We start from the raw sequence: 20083 nt of genomic DNA, 5'->3' as shown, positions 1-20083 counted from the left end.
CATAATGATTTATTGCTTGAAGATTTGGACATTAACTTGACATTAAATATGAAGTGGAAAACTCATTTTCTGCTATGCCTTTCGTAGTCAGTTTAGAGTTTTCCACAAAGGGAGAAGACAAAATTTCCATAAAGGATGAATTAGAGTGTTTCATAGCCAGTGACTTGATAGAAAAGAAGAAGTATTGCTTGTTAATTATTTTCAAAGTGCAGCTACTACTAGAATGTGTAAATTTCACCTACAACAGAGAAGTGGAAAGCTGAGAACTCGGTATGCTTTTCAACCTTCATTTGGGATTTTCTGCCACAAGAATTCTAGAGAATCACTTCCAAAATTCAGCAAGGAATAAACATGGTAAGCATGGAAGATAACATAGTGGCAAATTGAAGACATCTGGGTTACATAGCATGTAAAAGAAGAGTGGCTGGAAACTTTATTTTATCAATTTTGATTTTGCAACAGTCATATAGACCAGCATTCAGTAGCTCATATCTTTTGACTCGGTGATTATTTTACCGATCGCTCTAGTAAAAGTGAAGATAATTAGGTTTGGAAAAACATATCCAATGATGAGCTCGATCCAATGATGGAATCAAAAGATATGCCCCCTGAAACATGACCCATTTTTACCTGGCAGCAGTATTTATTTTGCTATCTGCTCAACAAAGGAAAGATTTTGATATTGATTTAACATATTTAAATGTCAATTGCTAAAATATAATTTAAATATGTTAATATATATCATTATTAACTTTAAAAGTACTAAAGCATATTAGTTTTCAAAAGGTAAAATATGAGAAGTCGAAGAGACAAGATCATTTACAGAACTAAAAAGTCACTGGAAGAAACCAAATGGTGGTTGGAGAATGTATTTATTGTAAAACCTTTTCATTTGAAGGGGTTCTTCTTTTCTGCAAGAGTTGGTATTTCTGGAGTAGAGGGGAGACAACAGTTTATTTTATGCATTTCATTTCATGCATTGATTTCTATAATAGATTTGGCCAGAGTTGCAGGCAAATAAAAATCAGAGCATTGTATTTGTTGTGTTCAAAACAAAGAAAGTTTTGCTTCAAATCAAAGAATTTGGGTATTATTTTCTGAATATATTCAATCAGAGCATTGTTGTGTTCAGTTTTGGACATAATCTTGCATCTTGTGTCAAATAATGAATGTGTTGTAGATCAGAGTATTTGCACATATTCCTATTGCATAAATCTGAATATTAAATCTTCATTTCTTCATTGCATTCACATAATCTACATCCATATTGCATTACCGATATCAAAAAGTCATAGGAATTGTGGGTTCTTGGCATTGCCTAGATTTAGGAGTTAAAATTTTCCTGAGTTAGTTTTTTCTAGGGCTGGCTTGGTTTTCCTCATCCGTTCTTGGGTTCAGAACGTATCCAATTAGCTTAGGAACAAACAAATTCATTGAATATCATTGATAAGGGAGTTGTACCTTTAAATTCAGAGGAAATCTATCAACCTCGTGATAGATTATCCAACTATTGGTATCAAATTGTTTCTCATAGGTTCAGCCATTTAAGAGTTGCATTAGAAATAATAATCCATTTACCAACAGATTTTTGGTGACTCTACTAGGGAAGCAGAAAAGAAGATTAGTTTTGAAGTTTTACTTCCTCAATTTTTATTATTATCTCTACTTGAGATTGGCGACTCTTTTTTCATTCTCATAATTTCTGGTTGAAGAGTCCAGTGCTTTCATTTTCAGAATTATTATTATCTCTACTTGCAGGAGATTGGCGACTCTATTATTAAAAGACCATGCCCACTAAAGTTATGAAAGGAAGAATGGGGGATCCTTCTTTGATTGAACTTCATCAAACGCATGATCCAGTATTGCATAATCTTCTTGATGCTTTTAGAGAAAGCATTTCCCATGGAAGAAAAATGAACCTGAGTATCAAAGAAGATCATGCACCAGTTGTGTTATGGAAAGGTGTCTATGCTAGGTATCACAAATTGAAAGAGCTAGAAGAGTTATTATAGCACCGTGAGGAAAGGGTGTTTCCGATAAGAAATGAATTAAAGGTGGATGATGAAGTGGTTTCAGAAGTCCCACCTGATTTTGTTTCTTATAATTTTTCAATCTTGGGTGAGTAAGAAGTTCAACCAAGAAAGAAAATCAGAAGGAAACCCACATTTGAAGAAATAAATGCTGAGAGTGATCCTAACCTAAAATCCCTTTGGATTGCATTTAAACAAAGTATCACTAAAGCTAAAAGAAAAGGATTAAATCCCTCAAAAGATCATCAATCTGCTCTATTGTTAAAGTGTGTGATCCAAGGATATTTTAATGTTGAAGACCGAAGAAAAGGGAAGTATGTTTCAACAAGTTTAACTGGAGGAAAATTAGTAAAAGAAGAACCAATACTAGCGAATTGCTTGGTTCTTGGAGAACAAGAAATACCCCAACTTCTAGAGGCACAAATTTCAATGAACAAAGACACTCTTGACAGTGGCAAGGAAATGGTAAGCAAAATAGAAAATGAGGTTTTACCCATGCTTTTCTTTTCTCCTATTGTTGAAAGTTTTAGATTTGAAGAGAATAATGAAGATCACTCTTTGTATAATATTTCTTGTGAAAGTCATCCATTAGTTTGTACACAAGTGAAATATGAAACTTTTAAGTTTGAAGAAGATGATATAAAAAATGATTTTCGATCTTCACAAGTTTACGATGATCTTGTATTAGAATCATTTTCTTTTGATGCAAGTGCAAAGTTAAGAATTCCCAACGAACTATGTATCAACAAAAAGGTTGGATCATGTTTCAATGATTATCAAGTTAAGTTTGAAATTTTAGTTGAAGAAAAAGATGCAAGAACAGGTTTTGTACAGGGATCTTTAGTGGCTAATGAAATGTTGCAACACCATGAAGATGATTCAGAACTGGATTATATTTTTCTTTATCATGAAATGGAAGCTAATCAAATCTTGATACCAGCCAAATGTAAGTCATCCTATACAACTGATTTGAGTATTGAGATTTTAAATTTGGATGAAATTTTTTTAGAATTGATAGCCACAAAAAGTGATAAAGTTATTTTGGTTCAATTTGACCCTATGTGCGATGAAGAATCATTTTGTTTCAATCTTAGTTTGAAATTTGAAATTGCTATCAATGATGATTGTAGTGAATGTGAGTATGATGCAACATATGTTTCAAAATTGTGTGGACATTCAAATTTTTACAATCTCAATTTATCTACTAGGATTCCTCTCAAGAGTGATTACATTGATAGTTATGAGTGTGAAAATGTCACAGTTCCATTTTTAGAAGTGTGTGATCATTTTTATTTTTAGTAAAGGATGGTTGGATGTACGAGAAATGATGTGCATGAGGGTATAGAGAAATCAGAAATCTATGATGAGGCATGGTTTTTTGGAAAGTATTTTTGGGTCACTAATTTCTTACACTATGGTAATTTTGTTTTCAAAAATAGAGATTTTGCCAGGAGAGCTTGGTTTTGGTTCAACTTAGAAAAGCATAATACACTTCACCAGAGGGGCTCATATTTTTCTTTGCTGGTCAATGACCATGTGTGAGTTTCTTCCTGCTTGCTCTTCTTTTGGTGAGGTCTCCTCACTTGTATTTGTAAATAAGCTTTTGTTTCCACAGTTTTGGTGTGTGTAGCTTAGTGTTTCTTGCTTTCTCATTTTTGTTTTTGCCTTACTCCCCTCCACCCTCCCAACAAGCGATTCTTTGATAGTCTTCTTTGTGCTTAGACACTATAACCCAATGGATAGGCACTTGTCTTTTGCTAGAGATTTTGGATTCTTTATGCACTTTGCAGCACATAATCCCCATTCAAAGCCAGCTGTAGGTGCACTTTCAGTACACCATTTTAAAAACTTTTAAAGTTGCCTCCCATAAAGAATTTCCCAAAATTGTTCCCAGTATGCTTAACAAAGTTTTTATAAAGGATTGAATTATTTCTGAGTACAAATATGCAAATGTGGAAGCAAATAGAAGTCAAAGTTCATTTTTTTGCCATGGAGAAGCACTTTTTAAATTTTCTGCAATGGAGTAGTCAACTTGGGATTTTCCACCAAAGGGAAAAGCAGAGTGAAAAACTCATTTTCTGCTACACCTTTCATAGTCATTTTTAGATTTTTCATTGGAGAAGCACTTTTTGAATTTTCTGCAATGGAGTAGTCAACTTGGGATTTTCCACCAAAGGGAAAAGTAGAGTGGAGAACTCATTTTTCATTGTGTCTTTCGCAGTCATTTTCAGATTTTTCATTGGAGAAGCAAATGTTTCATTTTCCACCAAAGGGAGAAGCATAGTGGAAAACTCAATTTCTGCTATGCCTTTTGCAATCAAAGTTCAGTTTTCCATGAGGAGAGAAAAGGAAAATATTAATCCAAAATGAAGATATATGGGGTCCAGTATCAAGATCACTCCAAAAAAATAATTTGGGAATCAATCTACATCAAAATGGTACCCACTACATGAGAAAGGAAAATTGAAGATTGGGTGCAGTTTTTGCACTCAAAAATGGAATTTCCACTAAGCATCAAATCCACAATAGAGAGATGGAAAAGAGCTCTTAATTGATTAAACAAAGAATGGTAATCTCATAATGATTTATTGCTTGAAGATTTGGACATCAACATGACATTAAATATGAAGTGGAAAACTCATTTTCTACTATGCCTTTCACAATCAGTTTGGAGTTTTCCAGAAAGGGAGAAGACAAAAGTCAAATTTCCACAAAGGATGAATTAGAGTGTTTCATAGCCAGTGACCCTGATAGCAAAGAAGTATTGCTTGTTAATTATTTTCAAAGTGCAGTTGTTACTAGAATTTGTGAATTTCACTTACAACAAAGAAGTGGAAAGTTGATAACTTGGTACGCTTTTCAACCTTCATTTGGGATTTTCTGCCACAAGCATTCTAGAGAACCACTTCCAAAATTCAGCAAGGAATAAACATGGTAAGCATGGAAGATAACATAGTGGCAAATTGAAGACATCTTGGTTACGTAGCATGTGAAAGAAAAGTGGCTGGAAACTTTATTTTATCAATTCTGATTTTACAACAGTCATATAGACCAGCATTTAGTAGCTCATATCTTTTGACTTGGTGATTATTTTTCCGATCGCTCTGGTCAGGATGAAGATAATTAGGTTTGGAAAAATATATCCAAAGATGAGCTCGATCCAACGGTGGAATCAAAAGATATACCCCCTGACACATGACCCATTTTTACTTGGCAGCAGTATTTATTTTGTTGTCTGCTCAACAAAGGAAAGATTTTGATATTGATTTAACATATTTAAATGTCAATTGTTAAAATATAATTTAAATATGTTAATATATATCATTATTAACTTTGAAAGTTAATAAGCATATCAATTTTCAAAAGGAAAAATATGAGAAGTTGAAGAGACAAGATCGGTTACAGAACTAAAAAGTCACTGGAAGAAACCAAACGGTGGCTGGAGAATGTATTTATTGTAAAACATTTTCATTTGAAGGGGTTCTTCTTTTCTACAAGAGTAGGTATTGCTGGAGTAGAGGGGAGACAACATTTTATTTTATGCATTTCATTTCATGCATTGATTTATGTAATAGATTTGGCCAGAGTTGCAAGCAAATAAAAATCAAAGCATTGTATTTGTTGTGTTCAAAACAAAGAAGAGTTTTGCTTCAAATCAGAGAATTTGGGTATTATTTTATGAATATATTCAATCAGAGCATTGTTGTGTTCGATTTTGGACATTATCTTGCATCTTGTGTCAAATAATGAATGTGTTGTAGATCAGAGTATTTGCATGTATTCCTATTGCATAAATTTGAATATTAAATCTTCATTTCTTCATTGTATTCACATAATTTGCATCCATATTGCATTACCGATATCAAGAAGTCATAGGAATTGTGGGTTCTTAGCATTGGCTAGATTTAGGAGTTAAAATCTGCCTGAGTTAGTTCTGTCTAGGGCTGGCTTGGTTTTCCTCTTTTGTTCTCAGGTTAAGAACGTACCCAATTAGCTTAGGAACAAAGAAATTCATTGAATATATCATTGATAAGGGAGTTGTACCTTTCAATTCAGAGAAAATCTATCAACCTCATGATAGATTATCCAACTGTTGGTATCAAATTGTTTCTCACAGGTTCAGGCATTTAAGAGTTACATTAGAAATAACAATTTGTTTACTAATAGTATCACAAGTTGAGAAGAAATCTAATTGGATAATTGATAGTGGTTGTTCACATCATATGACTGGTGATATGAACAAGTTTGTTGACTTCAAAAGTCAGGATGGAGGAATTATTAGACTAGGAAACAACGCAACATGTCAAGTAAAGGGTATTGGATCTATAACTCTTGATGGTAAAACTAATACTAAGGATGTATAATTTGTTGATGGTTTAAAACACAATATTTTGAGTTTTGGACAACAAGTAGACAAAGGTTATTAGTTGCAGTTCATAGAAAAGACATGCATAATTAGAGAAAAAGATGGAAAGGTAATTACAATAGGAACCAGATTTAGAGGTAATGTATTTCAGTTGAATCCCATTGAAATGACATGTTTGGTTTCAAAGGTAGATGACAATTGGCTATGGCATAAGAGATTGTGTCATATAAACTTTGATAGTATTGTGAGGACTAGTAAAATGTTTGTTGTTAGAGATTTGTCAAAGATTGTAAAGCTTACTAACATAATTTGCAAGGAGTGTGTTTTGGCAAAGCATAACAGAACTTCTTTTTCCAACAAGAAGTTTACTACTACAGAAAAGTTGGAGATTGTACACACAGAGCAGTCCTACAAAGACTAGAGGATTCTATGGTGAAAGGTATTTTATAAGTCTTGTTGATGATTTTTCTAAAATGATGTGGGTTGCATATCTTAAAGAGAAATTAGAGGTATTTAACAAGTTTAAGATATTCAAGAATATTGTTGTGAATCAATCTGGTGTAAAGATTAAATGTTTAAGGCTGGATAGAGGAGGAGAGTTTACTTCAAATGAGTTTAACATGTTTTGTGAGGAAAATGGAATTAAGAGACAGCTATCAGCTCTGAGAACCCATGAACAAAATGGCATTGTAGAGAGAAGAAACAAGTCTGTAACAGAAGCAGCTGGAGATATGTTAGCAGAAAATGATGTATCCAAGATATTTTGGAGAGAAGTGAATACAAAAGTCTACACTATGAACAGAGTTCAAGTCAGGAAGGACACAAATAAGACACCTTATGAACTATGGTCTAGTCACTCACTAACAGTTAAGTACTTTAGAATATTTGGACGTAAGTGTCACATAAAGAGAGATGATGACATTGGTAAGTTTGATGCTAGAAGTGATGAAGGTATGTTTCTTGGTTATTCATTGAAAAGAAAGGCTTATAGATGCTATAATTAGAGAACTAAGACTATTATGGAAAGTGCTAATGTGAGAATTAATGAGAAATTTAGAGTACAAGAGAGAATGGTTGATTACAATTCAGATGATGATGTTGTTGTTACTAAGCCAAGAAATGATGAGGTATTTCTTGAAACTAACAATTATTTGCAGAATGAAGGAGAGAAAAGGCAGGAAAAAATCTCAGAACCTTTAGGAGAGTCAAGAGTTGAGATAACAACTCCTACTTCAAGAAAGAACATGATAAAGAATCACCCATCCAAACAGATCATCAGAAGCAAAGACAAACGTGTGATGACAAGAAGCAAAGTTAATGAAGAACTATGCTTGATATCTCAAGTTGAGCTGAAGAATGTAGATGAAGCATGTAAAGATGAATATTGGAAGCAAGCTATGAAAGAGGAATTGGATTAGATAGTAAAGAATGAGACATGGGAATTGTTCCCTAGGCCAGCGGATAAGAATGTGATAGGAACTAAATGGGTATTCAAGAACAAGATGAATAAGCAAGGAGAAGTTATAAGAAACAAAGAAAGATTGGTATATAAAGGTTTCTCACAGTAAGAAGGAATAGACTATGAGGAAACTTATGCTCTAGTGGCTAGAATAGAAGCAATAAGATTATTCTTAGCCTATGCAACACAAAAGAAATTCAAAGCATATCTGATGGATGTCAAGTCAACATTTTTGAATAGAGAACTTGAAGAAGAGGTATACATTGAATAGCCTAAAGGATTCCCTTTGACAGATGACAAGGACATAGTATTTAGACTAATGAAAGCACTATATAGATGAAGCAAGCACCCAAAACCTAGTATGCAAGGTTGGACAAGCATTTGACAAAGCTCGAATATAGAAAAGGTATGGCAGATAGTAATCTGTATTAGAAAGAAACTAGTGACGGTTTGATGATTTTAGTAATATTTTTTGTTGATATCATATTTGGAGGAAATGATGAGAAAGTAAGAAGTTTGCAAAAGAAATGAAGAAAGAATTTGAAATGGGTATGATCGGAGAGATGAAATATTTCCTAGGATTGCAAATAGTACAGAATAAAGAAGGAATCTTTATTTCTTAGACTAAGTACTTGAAGGATTTACTATAAAAGTTTGGTTTTGAAACATGTAAACCTATTAGAACACCTATGGTAACTAGACACAAGTTATCTACTAAGGATGAGACACCTACTGTTGAGCAGAAGAAGTATAGATTTATGATCAAAGGTTTACAATATCTAACTCAGACAAGGCTAGATATAGAAAATGTAGTTGGAATTGCTGTAAGATTCTAGGCTAATCCCAGAGAAGCACATTATGCAACTGTGAAAAGAATATTTAGATATCTGAAAGGAACTTTAGAATTTGGATTATGGTATGACAGATCTAATGATTTTACTCTAAGTGCTTATATTGATGCAGATTAGGCAGGCAGTATGGATGACAGAAAGAGCACTAGTGGAGGAGCTTTCTTTCTTGGAGGAAGATAGGTTTCTTGGTTAAGAAAGAAGCATGAGTGTACATCCCAAAGTATAGCAGAAGTAGAGTATGTTGCAGTAGCAAATAATTGCAATCAAGTTATTTGGATGAAGCAGATGCTGAAGGATATAAGGATAGAGATTAGTTAACCTATTGTTATATATTGTGACAACACAAGCACGATAAATATGTCTAAGAATCTAGTATTAGATTCGAGGACGAAGCACATTTCCATTAAGTATCATATGTTGAGAGAAAAAGCTGTAGAAAAGGAAATTAAATTGGAGCATATGAGCACTAAAGAGTAGATTGCAGATATATTCACTAAGCCTATTCCCAAAGAGACTTTTGCGTATTTGCAAGGTATGCTTGGGGTTATGCCCCTTCCTACATCAGAGTAGAAGATGCTAGAGTGCATCAGTCTAGGGTAATAGAGCACCATTGTTTATCTAGACTGGATGTTGATGCTTCCTTTATGGGGGAGTATCTGTGATGGAAAAAGTCATTCAAGACTCTTATTGATGTTGTTGATGTTGTTGAATAGTGTCTTTTAACACTTGAGCTAAGTAAGTAATAGTTGTTGTAGAGTTTGATGTAGAGATGTTGGTTGCAGAAACCTTTGACATTGATGTCAATGGGGGAGAAGTGTGGCATGAAAAAATTGTATTATGGGAGAGAAGTATTGTGATGGGGGAGAAGTATTGTAGGAAAGTATTATACTAAAGGAGAAGTTTGGCATGAATTGTAATAACAAGTTTGGTATTGAGCACATTGAGGTTTATCAATGGGGGAGTATGATTGATGTAGAGAATTTGAATACTATTTGTCTTTTGTTGGTATTCTTGGAACTAGATGTTGTTCATCTATGTTGCCATCAATGCCAAAGAGGGAGATTGTTGGAAGATTAGCAAGATTGGAAGATTGGTTTGATGATGATATGTTACATTCATGACTGAGTTTTTCATTTATGTCAACATAGCATGTTTGATGTCTTTTGTGGTATCTGACAATAGAGCAGTGGAAAGATTAAGTTGGTACAGATCACTAGTTGAACATGATAACCACCCAAGGTTATGGGAGATACTTCTAAGTATCTGGTATATGCAGTTAACATCAGAAGCAGAAAGGACAAGTCTAGAAGAAGTTATGTAAGTTTTGGTGATGTATGTTTTGGGATAAAGTTTACAGAGGCATGTTCTAGTAACCTTGTTATATCTCCTAGCAGAGTTGATATCTTGAGGATCGAGGTTGAGGACATGAAGAAGACATGTTGAGGATGACATGGCTAAGCTCACTCATCATAATATTGCATGTATGAAAAGTTAGTCAAGTTGCTAAGAAGAAGATTAAGGTTATTGCTAAGTGTAACGTGTTCTTAGTGAAGTTAGTATAATACTTAATTGAGAAGGACTAACAACTAACTCAGGAAATTTTTTTATGGACTCGATATAAAGGAAGGACATTTTCCTTTATCATGAGAGGTGTTGACATGATTGAATGATCAATGATAAGTAGTAGAGAATGCAAAGTTGAGTAGAGCATTGCGGAAGTGAAGGAAACTACATTGCTGAGGTTTTTCTAAGTGATCTGAGGTTTGATATTTGAATCCAAGGTTTGTGACCTAGTCTACAAGGTCTGATAGTGATTGGCCTAGTTGGCAGGGCAAAGGAAAGAGCAGAAGAAAGAAGAAGATACTAGTAAATTACTTGTTTGAGCAGTGAGCTCTTCTTGTAGTTGAAATTGCATGTTTGGGCAGTGGGCTCTTCTTGCATATATTGTACCACAACTCCTAACAGGGTTGGCACAGCTCCTAGTAGGGTTGGAATCTCCTAACATGGATTCAAAGTCTCCTAATAGGGACTTATTGTACTAAATGTTGTAACAAACTCCTAATAGGGTCTATCCTCTAACAAGGAATATTTATATTAGTACATCATCTTGTGGGCATCATTCCCACCGGGGTTTTCCCTCTGATCAAGGGTTTCCCTAATCAACATATCTAGTGTAATTGTCTATGTGCATCTTTGTATGGTTGTTGTTTACTTTGGTTGAATGGTTAAGCTTGCTTAATGAAGATAAGTGTTTTAATTGTTGGATAACTGATCCACACCCCCCGTCTCAGTTATCTTGCTGGACTATTGTTTCTAACACATTCAAATTAATATTTTAATATATTTTAAGAAACTTTTGAAATTTTAAACCTTACATATTTAAAAAATAACATCTAATCTTTTAATAAATATCAAGTACTTTAAACATATGTAAACCTAGACATATATTGTTATTATTTAAAAATGTTAAGAAACTTTTGAAATTTTAAAGCTTAAAGATTCAAAAAATATCTTCTAATCTTTTAGTAAATATCAGGTACTTGATTCTTTTTAGGTTTGGTTATTTGTAGTGTCCAAAATCATGCTTCTTAATTGTGAGTCTAATTTCACACTCTTCTTAGCACTATCTTTGGATTCCACATTCCTATAAATACTATTGATCATGTCTAACCTTGAACTTAACCCCGAACTCAAGAAGATGTGTCCAAACTCATATTTCATTTAATTCAAATATTGTATTCTACATTTAGTCATTAGAAAAACCAACGAGACTAGGTCTAATATCAAAGGCCATGTAGTGTATCCAATTTTCTAAAGTCTATTTTGGAGGGATTATATTTATTAGCTCACTTAAACTATCAAAATTTCTCAAAATTTTCAATATTGAAATCATAACCTTGACATTTTGAAGTTTTTTCTTGATTTTTCATCATGACTTTTTTATGTTTTCCTTTTGAACAATTAACCTTGAGGCTCATATATAATCTAGTAGCTTCCTTCATTTAGATAAACATATATTGATGTATTTGATGTGTGCTTTCTATGATAACAAGGCTCTACTAATTGGATCCTATGGGCCTATAAAGTCGAGAAATAATCAACATCAAAATTCTATCAAGTCTTCCTCAATTATTCATTACAAAGATGATCTAGAAGCTTCAAGGAATGTTCGAGGATGATAAGAATTACTAACTAACGATTGGCTTGTACATCTCCTCAAGGATTTGAAGTCAAATCATGTCCTTGGCTTTTTGAGTTTTAACTTTAGATATGATATTTATCATTATGTATTGTCATTTAAATGATTCATACATTCTTGAGTTATTTTATACACCACCACCATTTGATTGTCTCATTTAGGGTTCAATCTAAGACACTTGAGTAGGAAGCTTGTTTAGGGTTATGCACTTCATTTTCCATCACAATTTTAGACATCATTAATGTTCAAAGCACATACTTTTATCTCATATCCAACTCGGCTATACATGGAGGTGGCAACACCAAAATGAGGATTTAAATAAGACAATAACCAATATAGAAAAAACCATTTTCCCCTATCTTTGAGCTTGTCTAGGTTCATATTCAAAACTTCACATCTATTGTCTTTAATAGAATGATCGAGAAAACTAAGATAAAGACTAACAAAGAAAAATTAGGAGAAAAAATCTTGGATTGTAACATCGAGAGCTCTAGTCCTACATGTTTGACCTAGAATTCAAAGGAACAGGAACCCTAAGTCTTCTAATATCAAGTATGGGAAGTTTTCAGCAATTGTATACATCGTCGAGACTTGTCTAGCTCACTAGACCAACATTGTTAGGCTCTAGTAGCTATCATAGGTGCTCCTCTATCTATGTTTCATTATGCTACTATCTATGACTTATTTACTATTTACAAATATCATTTAGCACTTTATTTTATCATTTATACATGCTTCTAGACATTATTAGTTCACACCTAAATCAATCAATCAATATTTTATGCACCAAAGAAATAGAACCCAAGTTGGGTAACTCTCTTTGACAAGATTTAGTCAAGCATTACACCTTAGTTTTGTTCATATTTTATTTTTTTACTAGAGAAGAGTGTGATTCTAGTTAAGTTACTAGTTAAGAGTTATCCATTTCTTTTCCATATCAAACACTACCATGCTCATTTCAATTCATGTTAGTTTTTATTCTTACTAGAACTATTCATATAAAACATGACTATCCATCTACAAATAGATTTAGGTATGACTCAAATAGATATTATAAATCGACTAATATTAGAAAATAATATTAAAAATGTAAGTTATATATATATATATATATATATATATATATATATATATATATAGTCAAACTAATGATTATTTCTTGTAATCTCATCCTACTTGGAACTTTGTAATATATCCACTAAGCTTAATTACTTCTATTAAACTCACTTTTTATAGTATTGACCTACTTAAAATGTGTTTGCCAAGAGTAAATTTAATGTATTTTGAAACTTCGATAATAAAAAAATTAAACACAATCTAATCCAAAATCTTACTAATAATTTCAATAGATTGTAGAAGTCGCATTTCTGTAATTGTAGCTTAATTGTTTGTTTTTTTCATACCATTGCAAAGTGTGGAGTGTGGTAAAACATTCATATTAATCTAACTAGAAGGCGCCTTTACTTTAACACGCCAATTGACTCAGCGCAAATTTTCCATTCCAATATGAAAAGGATGCACGTGTGCTCCACTCATAATAGACTAAATTGCAAAAGATCTTTAAAAAGCTATTTACATTCGATACCAAGTTGGAGTTCGCAAAAATACCTGTCGCTGGGTAGGTATGGTGGACAACCCCGCTTACTTCTGAAGACTTTCTTCCCTCCAAAACGATTCTTTATATCACTTTCCTGATAAAGATTAAAAACTAAACGATTAAACTTTCGCTGCATGTAGAACAATAATTTATATCAGTTTATGACAATTACAATTTAACTTTTTGTTTGATTGAAGACAATTACAACTAACTTTTGAATCATCGGTCGAGTTGCTTTCTGTGACATTTGAATTTGTTTGTCAGAGTTGGATCTCTGTTCAGACTTGGAACTTTCTTTTTACATACGCGAAAATCTGCTCTCTGGGTCCCCGGATTTGTATTTCCAAATCAAATTTGAACAGTTGCACATAATTCCGCGTATACAACTGTTCTATTAATTTTTTTCCATTTTATTATAGAATTGTTGAAGTACTGTACAGGATGGTGATGGGTTCGTCTCGTCTGCAATTCAAAACCACTTTCCTCGGAGTTTCATATATGACTAAATTCATGGAAGCATTCAGGACTCCTCGTATATATGGTATGACACGCAGTAAAGCAAAATTGAAAACTGAACTCGAAGAAAAAGATAGTAGAGAAATTCATGATTGCTTGTAAAGTTGTGGGTCATGGGGTTTCTCAGAATTCTGTGCAGTTTGGTTTTTGTGTGTTTGATCAATGTGTTGGAAGCAAGATTTTTCCCCTTGCCTCCCAATTGGACTGTTATCAATAACTCTAGCCATTCAACCCTTACTACAGAGCAAGGGGCATTCAGTGTAGCCACAGATGGCAAGGGGAATCCCATTATGAGTGAGGATAAGAGATTTAGGTTTGGATTCATCAATCTTAGTTCTTCTGGTAAATTTATTCTCTCCATTGTTTTGGTTGTGAATACAACATCCTCAGATCTCGGAACCGAGATTTGGACTGCAAATAGGCAGAGGATTGTTGGAGAAGGGGCAACGTTGAGTCTAAGGAGCAACGGGGATATGGTATTGGAAGATACAGATGGAACAATGGCCTGGAATATCAGTACTGGTAAAACCCTAAACAAGGCCATTGCATTGCATAACTCAGGTAATTTGCAGATTTATGGTACTAGAAATTCTTCAAGGTTTTCTAGTTCTAAGCTTCTGTGGCAGAGTTGGGACTATCCCACACACACTCTCTTACCCGGGCAGAGGCTAAAGAAAGGATATACATTGGTATCCAATTACTCTACAACAAGTACCAATCAAGGGTCCTATAAACTGGTTATGGAGCCTGGAGGGATTGTCCTTTACTACAAAAGCAAGTTCTATGAGCCTTATTGGTCTCTCGGGCTGCCTGGATTGAACTATGAAGGCATTCTAAGGCCATGTTTCTACACATCGTCATCTCAGAATGCCGAGGCTTTGTATACGGGGATAGAACTAGAAATTTCATTCAATGGGACTATTGCTAATTCTTCTACATCTTGTTCAAATGGAACCATTCCTTTGAATCTGGCACCCGCCATTAATGACACCCAGTACAGGTTCTTGAGGCTGGACATTGATGGTAACCTCAGAGCATACAGGGTACCTCTAATGGCATTGCCTGACACGGTCAACAATTTCTCAGTGTGGATTCCGGACTTTGGGTTAGATCGATCTGATAAATGTGTTCTTCCAAAAGTTTGTGGACCTTCTGGAATCTGTACGAATGGCCAGTGCAGCTGTCCGGGCTCTGGAACTCCTGATAACTTTGATCAAATTCAGAATCTGGATATTACCCAAGGGTGCCACAGCCGATCAGGTCAGTCAGATTCGCTTTTTCTTTTTGTTTCGGTTAATAGTAGAAGTTATGAACATCCAAATTTGTGCACCATATGATGATTTTTAAGTTTAAGTTGGTGAGGCTTAGAGTTCAAACCTAATTACTGGATTCTCTCATCTCAATTCGGTGTAGGGCAAATTCATACCACACGGATATAATAAATTTTAGGGCCGGGATAAATCTGGTGAGATTAAAACAGGGACCTCTTCTTTATCTAAACGTTCAATAATAGCACCCAACGAGGATTGAATCTCAATGGCAAGGACAATGCCACACCTTAACTTTCATACCTGCAAATACCAGCTTCAAACAGGGCAAACTTGTTCAACTGCTAAGCTTCATCTAGAGCATAACGGGATGCCATTTGAACCTAAGCCACAGCAACTGAAGTCTCAAACTATAGGAGCATCTTCCCAGAGGAGAAGAGCTGACATATTTAACATTTTCCTAAAATAAATATACATTCCATGTTTATCAATTCCTACAAGCTTACATCTATTGCTCACTTTCATCCTGATGATGGATCACGCAGTGTGATCCAAAATATTGATGCTAAAAATAAACCCACAATTGAATCCAGAAAACTTTTATGATAGTTACTACAAGCTTATCATGAACTTACAGCACCTTAATTATCCTAAGGATCGTATGGAAATCCACAGTACTAATACTTCTCTTGCTACAGGTGAACCAGATTGCAACTCAACTTCTGTGGGTCATCATTTTTTGCCTATTGAGGAAGCAGATTACTACCTAAATGAGTTTTCACAGCCTCTGAGGAATGTCTCTGCTATTGATGATTGTAAAATAATGTGCTCATCCAACTGTTCTTGCACGGCAGCCTTCTTCCACAATAGCTCTGCTTCATGTTACCTTGTCACCAGCCCATTGAATTCCTTGAAAGCTATGTCAAACCAGACATACAAGGGCTATATCAAGGTCCAGAATAACATGCCACCAAACCAGACTTCAGCCTCCACTTCTTCGAACGTTGGCATCATAGCAGGGATAACAATAGGCTCAGCGGCAGTAGCTCTCTTCTTGTGCCTGATCATCATTGTAACCATTCAATCCATGCGAAAGAGCAAAGTCATTGAAGACGACATGTGTGAGGAGGAGATCGACCCTGAAGAAATGGAAGAGGAAGCATTTTTGAAAACCCTGCCAGGCCTTCCCCCAAGATTCACACATCATGAGCTGATGGAGGCCACTGATAACTTCAGCAGAATTCTTGGAACAGGAGGATTTGGGTCAGTCTATGAAGGCGTTCTTAGGGATACCAGCAAGGTGGCAGTGAAAAAATTAGATGGGCTGAGACAAGGATATAAGGAATTCAGAGCTGAAGTTGCAACAATTGGCAGCATAAGCCATTTGAATCTGGTAAGACTCAGAGGATTTTGTGCGGACCGTAAGCATAGGCTATTGGTTTATGAGCTTTTAGAAAATGGGTCTCTGGATAAGTGTCTGTTCCCACCCAGGCCAGGGAGTTCAAGATCAGAAGAGAACCCCAATGTCTTTTTAACATGGGAACAACGGTACAATGTTGCCATAGGAACCGCTCGAGGCCTGACCTATCTACATGAGCAATGCAGGGAGCCCATCATGCACTTGGACATAAAGCCTCAAAACATTCTCCTGGACAAGAATTTCATGCCCAAAGTCTCTGATTTTGGCATGTCTAAGTTCCTTGATGATGACATGACCCAGATTATAACAGCAGTAAGAGGGACTCCTGGTTACCTTGCTCCTGAATGGTTAAGGTATTCCATTGCCACCAAGAAATGTGATGTCTACAGCTTTGGGATGGTGCTGCTAGAATTGGTCTCTGGGAGAAGGAATTTTGACCCTTTTGCTTCTGATCCACGCCTCTGTTATTTCCCTGCATGGGCAATGCTGAGGGCCCTGGAGGGCAGGTACATGGAACTGGTGGACAAAAGGCTTGAGAAGAATGTTGATAGTGAGGGTGTTGTGAGGTTGACTAAAGTAGCATTCTGGTGCATTCAGGACAATCCTGAGAAGAGGCCATGGATGAGTAGTGCATTGAAGATGTTGGAAGGGGAATGGGATGTCCCTGATGCACCTTTGTGGCTGGTGCAGAAGGGTCCTGAGTTCTTGGAAGCATATGGGTATGAGCCTATGGGGAGAAGTGAGGATGAATCATTGCTTGGAAATACAAGAGTGTATGATAGCATTCCGACAGTGTCTACTACAGAGCTTTCTGGTCCAAGATAACAAGGTCTACACACTTTTATATATGATCAAAGCAGTTGAAGATGTGAAGTTGGATGCCACCTTTGGGGTGGAAGCTACAGAGCAATGGACATTTGTTTAGGAAGAAATCGCCGTGCCTTTTGGACCCTGGAATCAAGTTTCAGTGTGTGATGTTTAAGCCATTCAGATAGTTTCTGCCCTGAACATCTCATGTTGTTCATATTAAATATTGTTTATGCTTAAACCTCCTTTTTTATGGTTAGCTGTCACTTTGTTCTGTGAGAATAGAAAATGGTCTTGTGTTTATACAGATGTTTCACTCAATTGCCCTCGTGGAAGGAAGTGAGAACTTGTTCCTTGGAGATGTGAGGGAATATGATTCCATTCTCATTATGTCCTACATAGGATTATGTGGTGACGGGTCCAAGATAATGATATGTTATTCGTTGTTGTAATAGAGTAGCAGGTGGAAGTAGAATGCCACCATTGAGGTAGAAGCTGTTGAGCAGAGATTAGCATAGACAGAATTTTTCTCTGGTCCAAAACTGTGGACTGTCTGAAGCTCAAATTTTGCCCATCTGTAGTTAGGCACCCTGAATAGTTTTCCTGCTATGGAGTCTTATGCTGCTTGATCTAAATATTGCTTATGGTTAAATTTAGTACTTGTTACATTCATCTATGTGAGAATGTGAAATGCTCTTATACGTAGATTTTCATTGTACCGCCATTGTTCTCTCAGTGTTGTAGTTTGCTTCCATATGTTTGACTTTATCAGCTATGGATCAATTTAGGCCTAAATCTAGTAAAAAGGAAATTTGGAGGGTTGGAATGGTGTATGTGGATAACATCTTTTATAAAGGTATATTGACATAATTATAAAGCTTTTCTAATATAATTTCTTGGATTATTTATTTTTTAAATTAATTATGTTGAAATGAGTCAATGAGTTTGACTAAAAAACTACATAGTTAAATCCTAATAGCAATATCACAATTTGACTTGTTGTGGAAATTATCTCCTACTTATCAACTAATGAGCTTAAGGGGCTTTCTAATGAATGGTTCATAAATCACAACACTTGGTGAAGGTTTTGCAAATGGAGTTGCAAGCAGAGTGAGGAAACTCTATAGTTAAGTGTGCTCAAGCTGGAGTAGTACTAGGATGGGTGACCTCCCCGGAAGTCTCAGTGCTTCACCTTTGTGAGCATCACCTAGATCCAATGAGTGCTAAGTGTTCCATTTATTCTTATGAGAGATAGATTCATGTTGAATCACTACTCATGACATATGGGTCAATGAGTTTGACTCAAAAATTACAAAGTTAAATCATGATACCAATATCACAAATTGACTTGCTGTGGAAATTATCTCCTACTTATCAATACGTTGAAATGTTTTATACTAGCAGTCCATGGTTTTGTACATGCAACGAGTGCACCAATAGGAGATGATATTTAAAAGAAAAATGTAATGAACATTAAATAATGTAAATATAAGTTTTTTATAATGAAAATGCAAAAATAAAAATGTTGAAGATTAAAACATAGATATAAAATTTATAATATTTAAGAAATTTGAGTATTGCTTAAGAAACGTGTTCAATAATATCAAGATTTTACAATTTAATTTAATTTATCAAATATGAAAAAAAAATCATTTAAAAAAAAATCCATCAAAACATTTATTATAAAAAATTAATAAGAGAAATTTATATATATATATATATATGAAAAATAGCGACATCTAACAAATATTCTATTGACTAAATAAATTATAGAAACTAAAGAACAATATTTAAAGAAAAAACTAAACTAATATAAAAAAAAATTTAAAGTAATTTAAAAATTAAGACCTAAATCAATTTTAAAAATTAGAAGTTTAATAAATAGAGATCACAACATAATCTAATGTGAAGATCGTAATTAATTATTTTTTAAATAAATAAGAAAAGAAAAATAATAGTTAAAAGTGGATATTTAAAGTATAATCTTATGTGAACAAATTAGATTATTAATAATTTTTAATCTAAATAATATAATATTTAATAAAATCTTTTAAATAGATTAATAAATATTATTTATTTAAATTAAATTTATCAAATATGAAAAAAAAATCATTTAGAAAACCCATAAAAAATCTATTATGAAAAATTAATAAGAGAAATAAAAGTTATAATATGTTTAACAAATATTATATTGACTAAATAAATTATAGAAACTAAAAAATAATATTTAAAGAAAAAATTAAACTAATATAAAAAATAAAGTAAAATAATTTAAACACTAAAGTCTAAATCAATTTTAAAAAATCAAAAGTTAAATGAATAGATCACAATATGAGCTAATGTGGAGACCACAACTAATAAATAGAAGAGTTAAAATGGAGGGAGATAAAAATTAGTCGGTAAATAATTAGCAGAAATGATTTTCAATTTTTCGACAAAACTGACAACTTTCTTGACCAACACGCAAAGTTTCGTCAAAAATTTAATTTCGGGAACCAAATAACCTAACCTATCGACTAAATAACAATATTAAATGTGGCAATCCAAATATATAAATAAGACCTTTATTT

At 34.1% G+C, this 20083-nt stretch overlaps 1 protein-coding gene across 1 annotated transcript; it reads left to right on the top strand.

Moving 5' to 3' along the window:
- The first annotated feature begins 13949 nt into the window (after positions 1–13949).
- Positions 13950–18218, top strand: LOC149577783 (G-type lectin S-receptor-like serine/threonine-protein kinase SD2-5). The gene is made up of 2 exons (XM_089825838.1): positions 13950–15278; positions 15985–18218. The coding sequence occupies exons 1-2, from the start codon at positions 14132–14134 to the stop codon at positions 17529–17531; spliced, it is 2694 nt and encodes an 897-aa protein (XP_089681964.1). The 5' UTR covers positions 13950–14131; the 3' UTR covers positions 17532–18218.
- The last annotated feature ends 1865 nt before the right edge of the window (positions 18219–20083 follow it).

Source organism: Cupressus sempervirens, chromosome 1 (genome assembly GCF_028749045.1).
Source record: "Cupressus sempervirens isolate cs-2001-9-10 chromosome 1, ASM2874904v1, whole genome shotgun sequence".
NCBI classification, from domain to species: Eukaryota; Viridiplantae; Streptophyta; class Pinopsida; order Cupressales; family Cupressaceae; genus Cupressus; species Cupressus sempervirens.
Note: the sequence above shows the minus strand (reverse complement) of the source record. Positions and strands in the feature narration are given on the sequence as shown.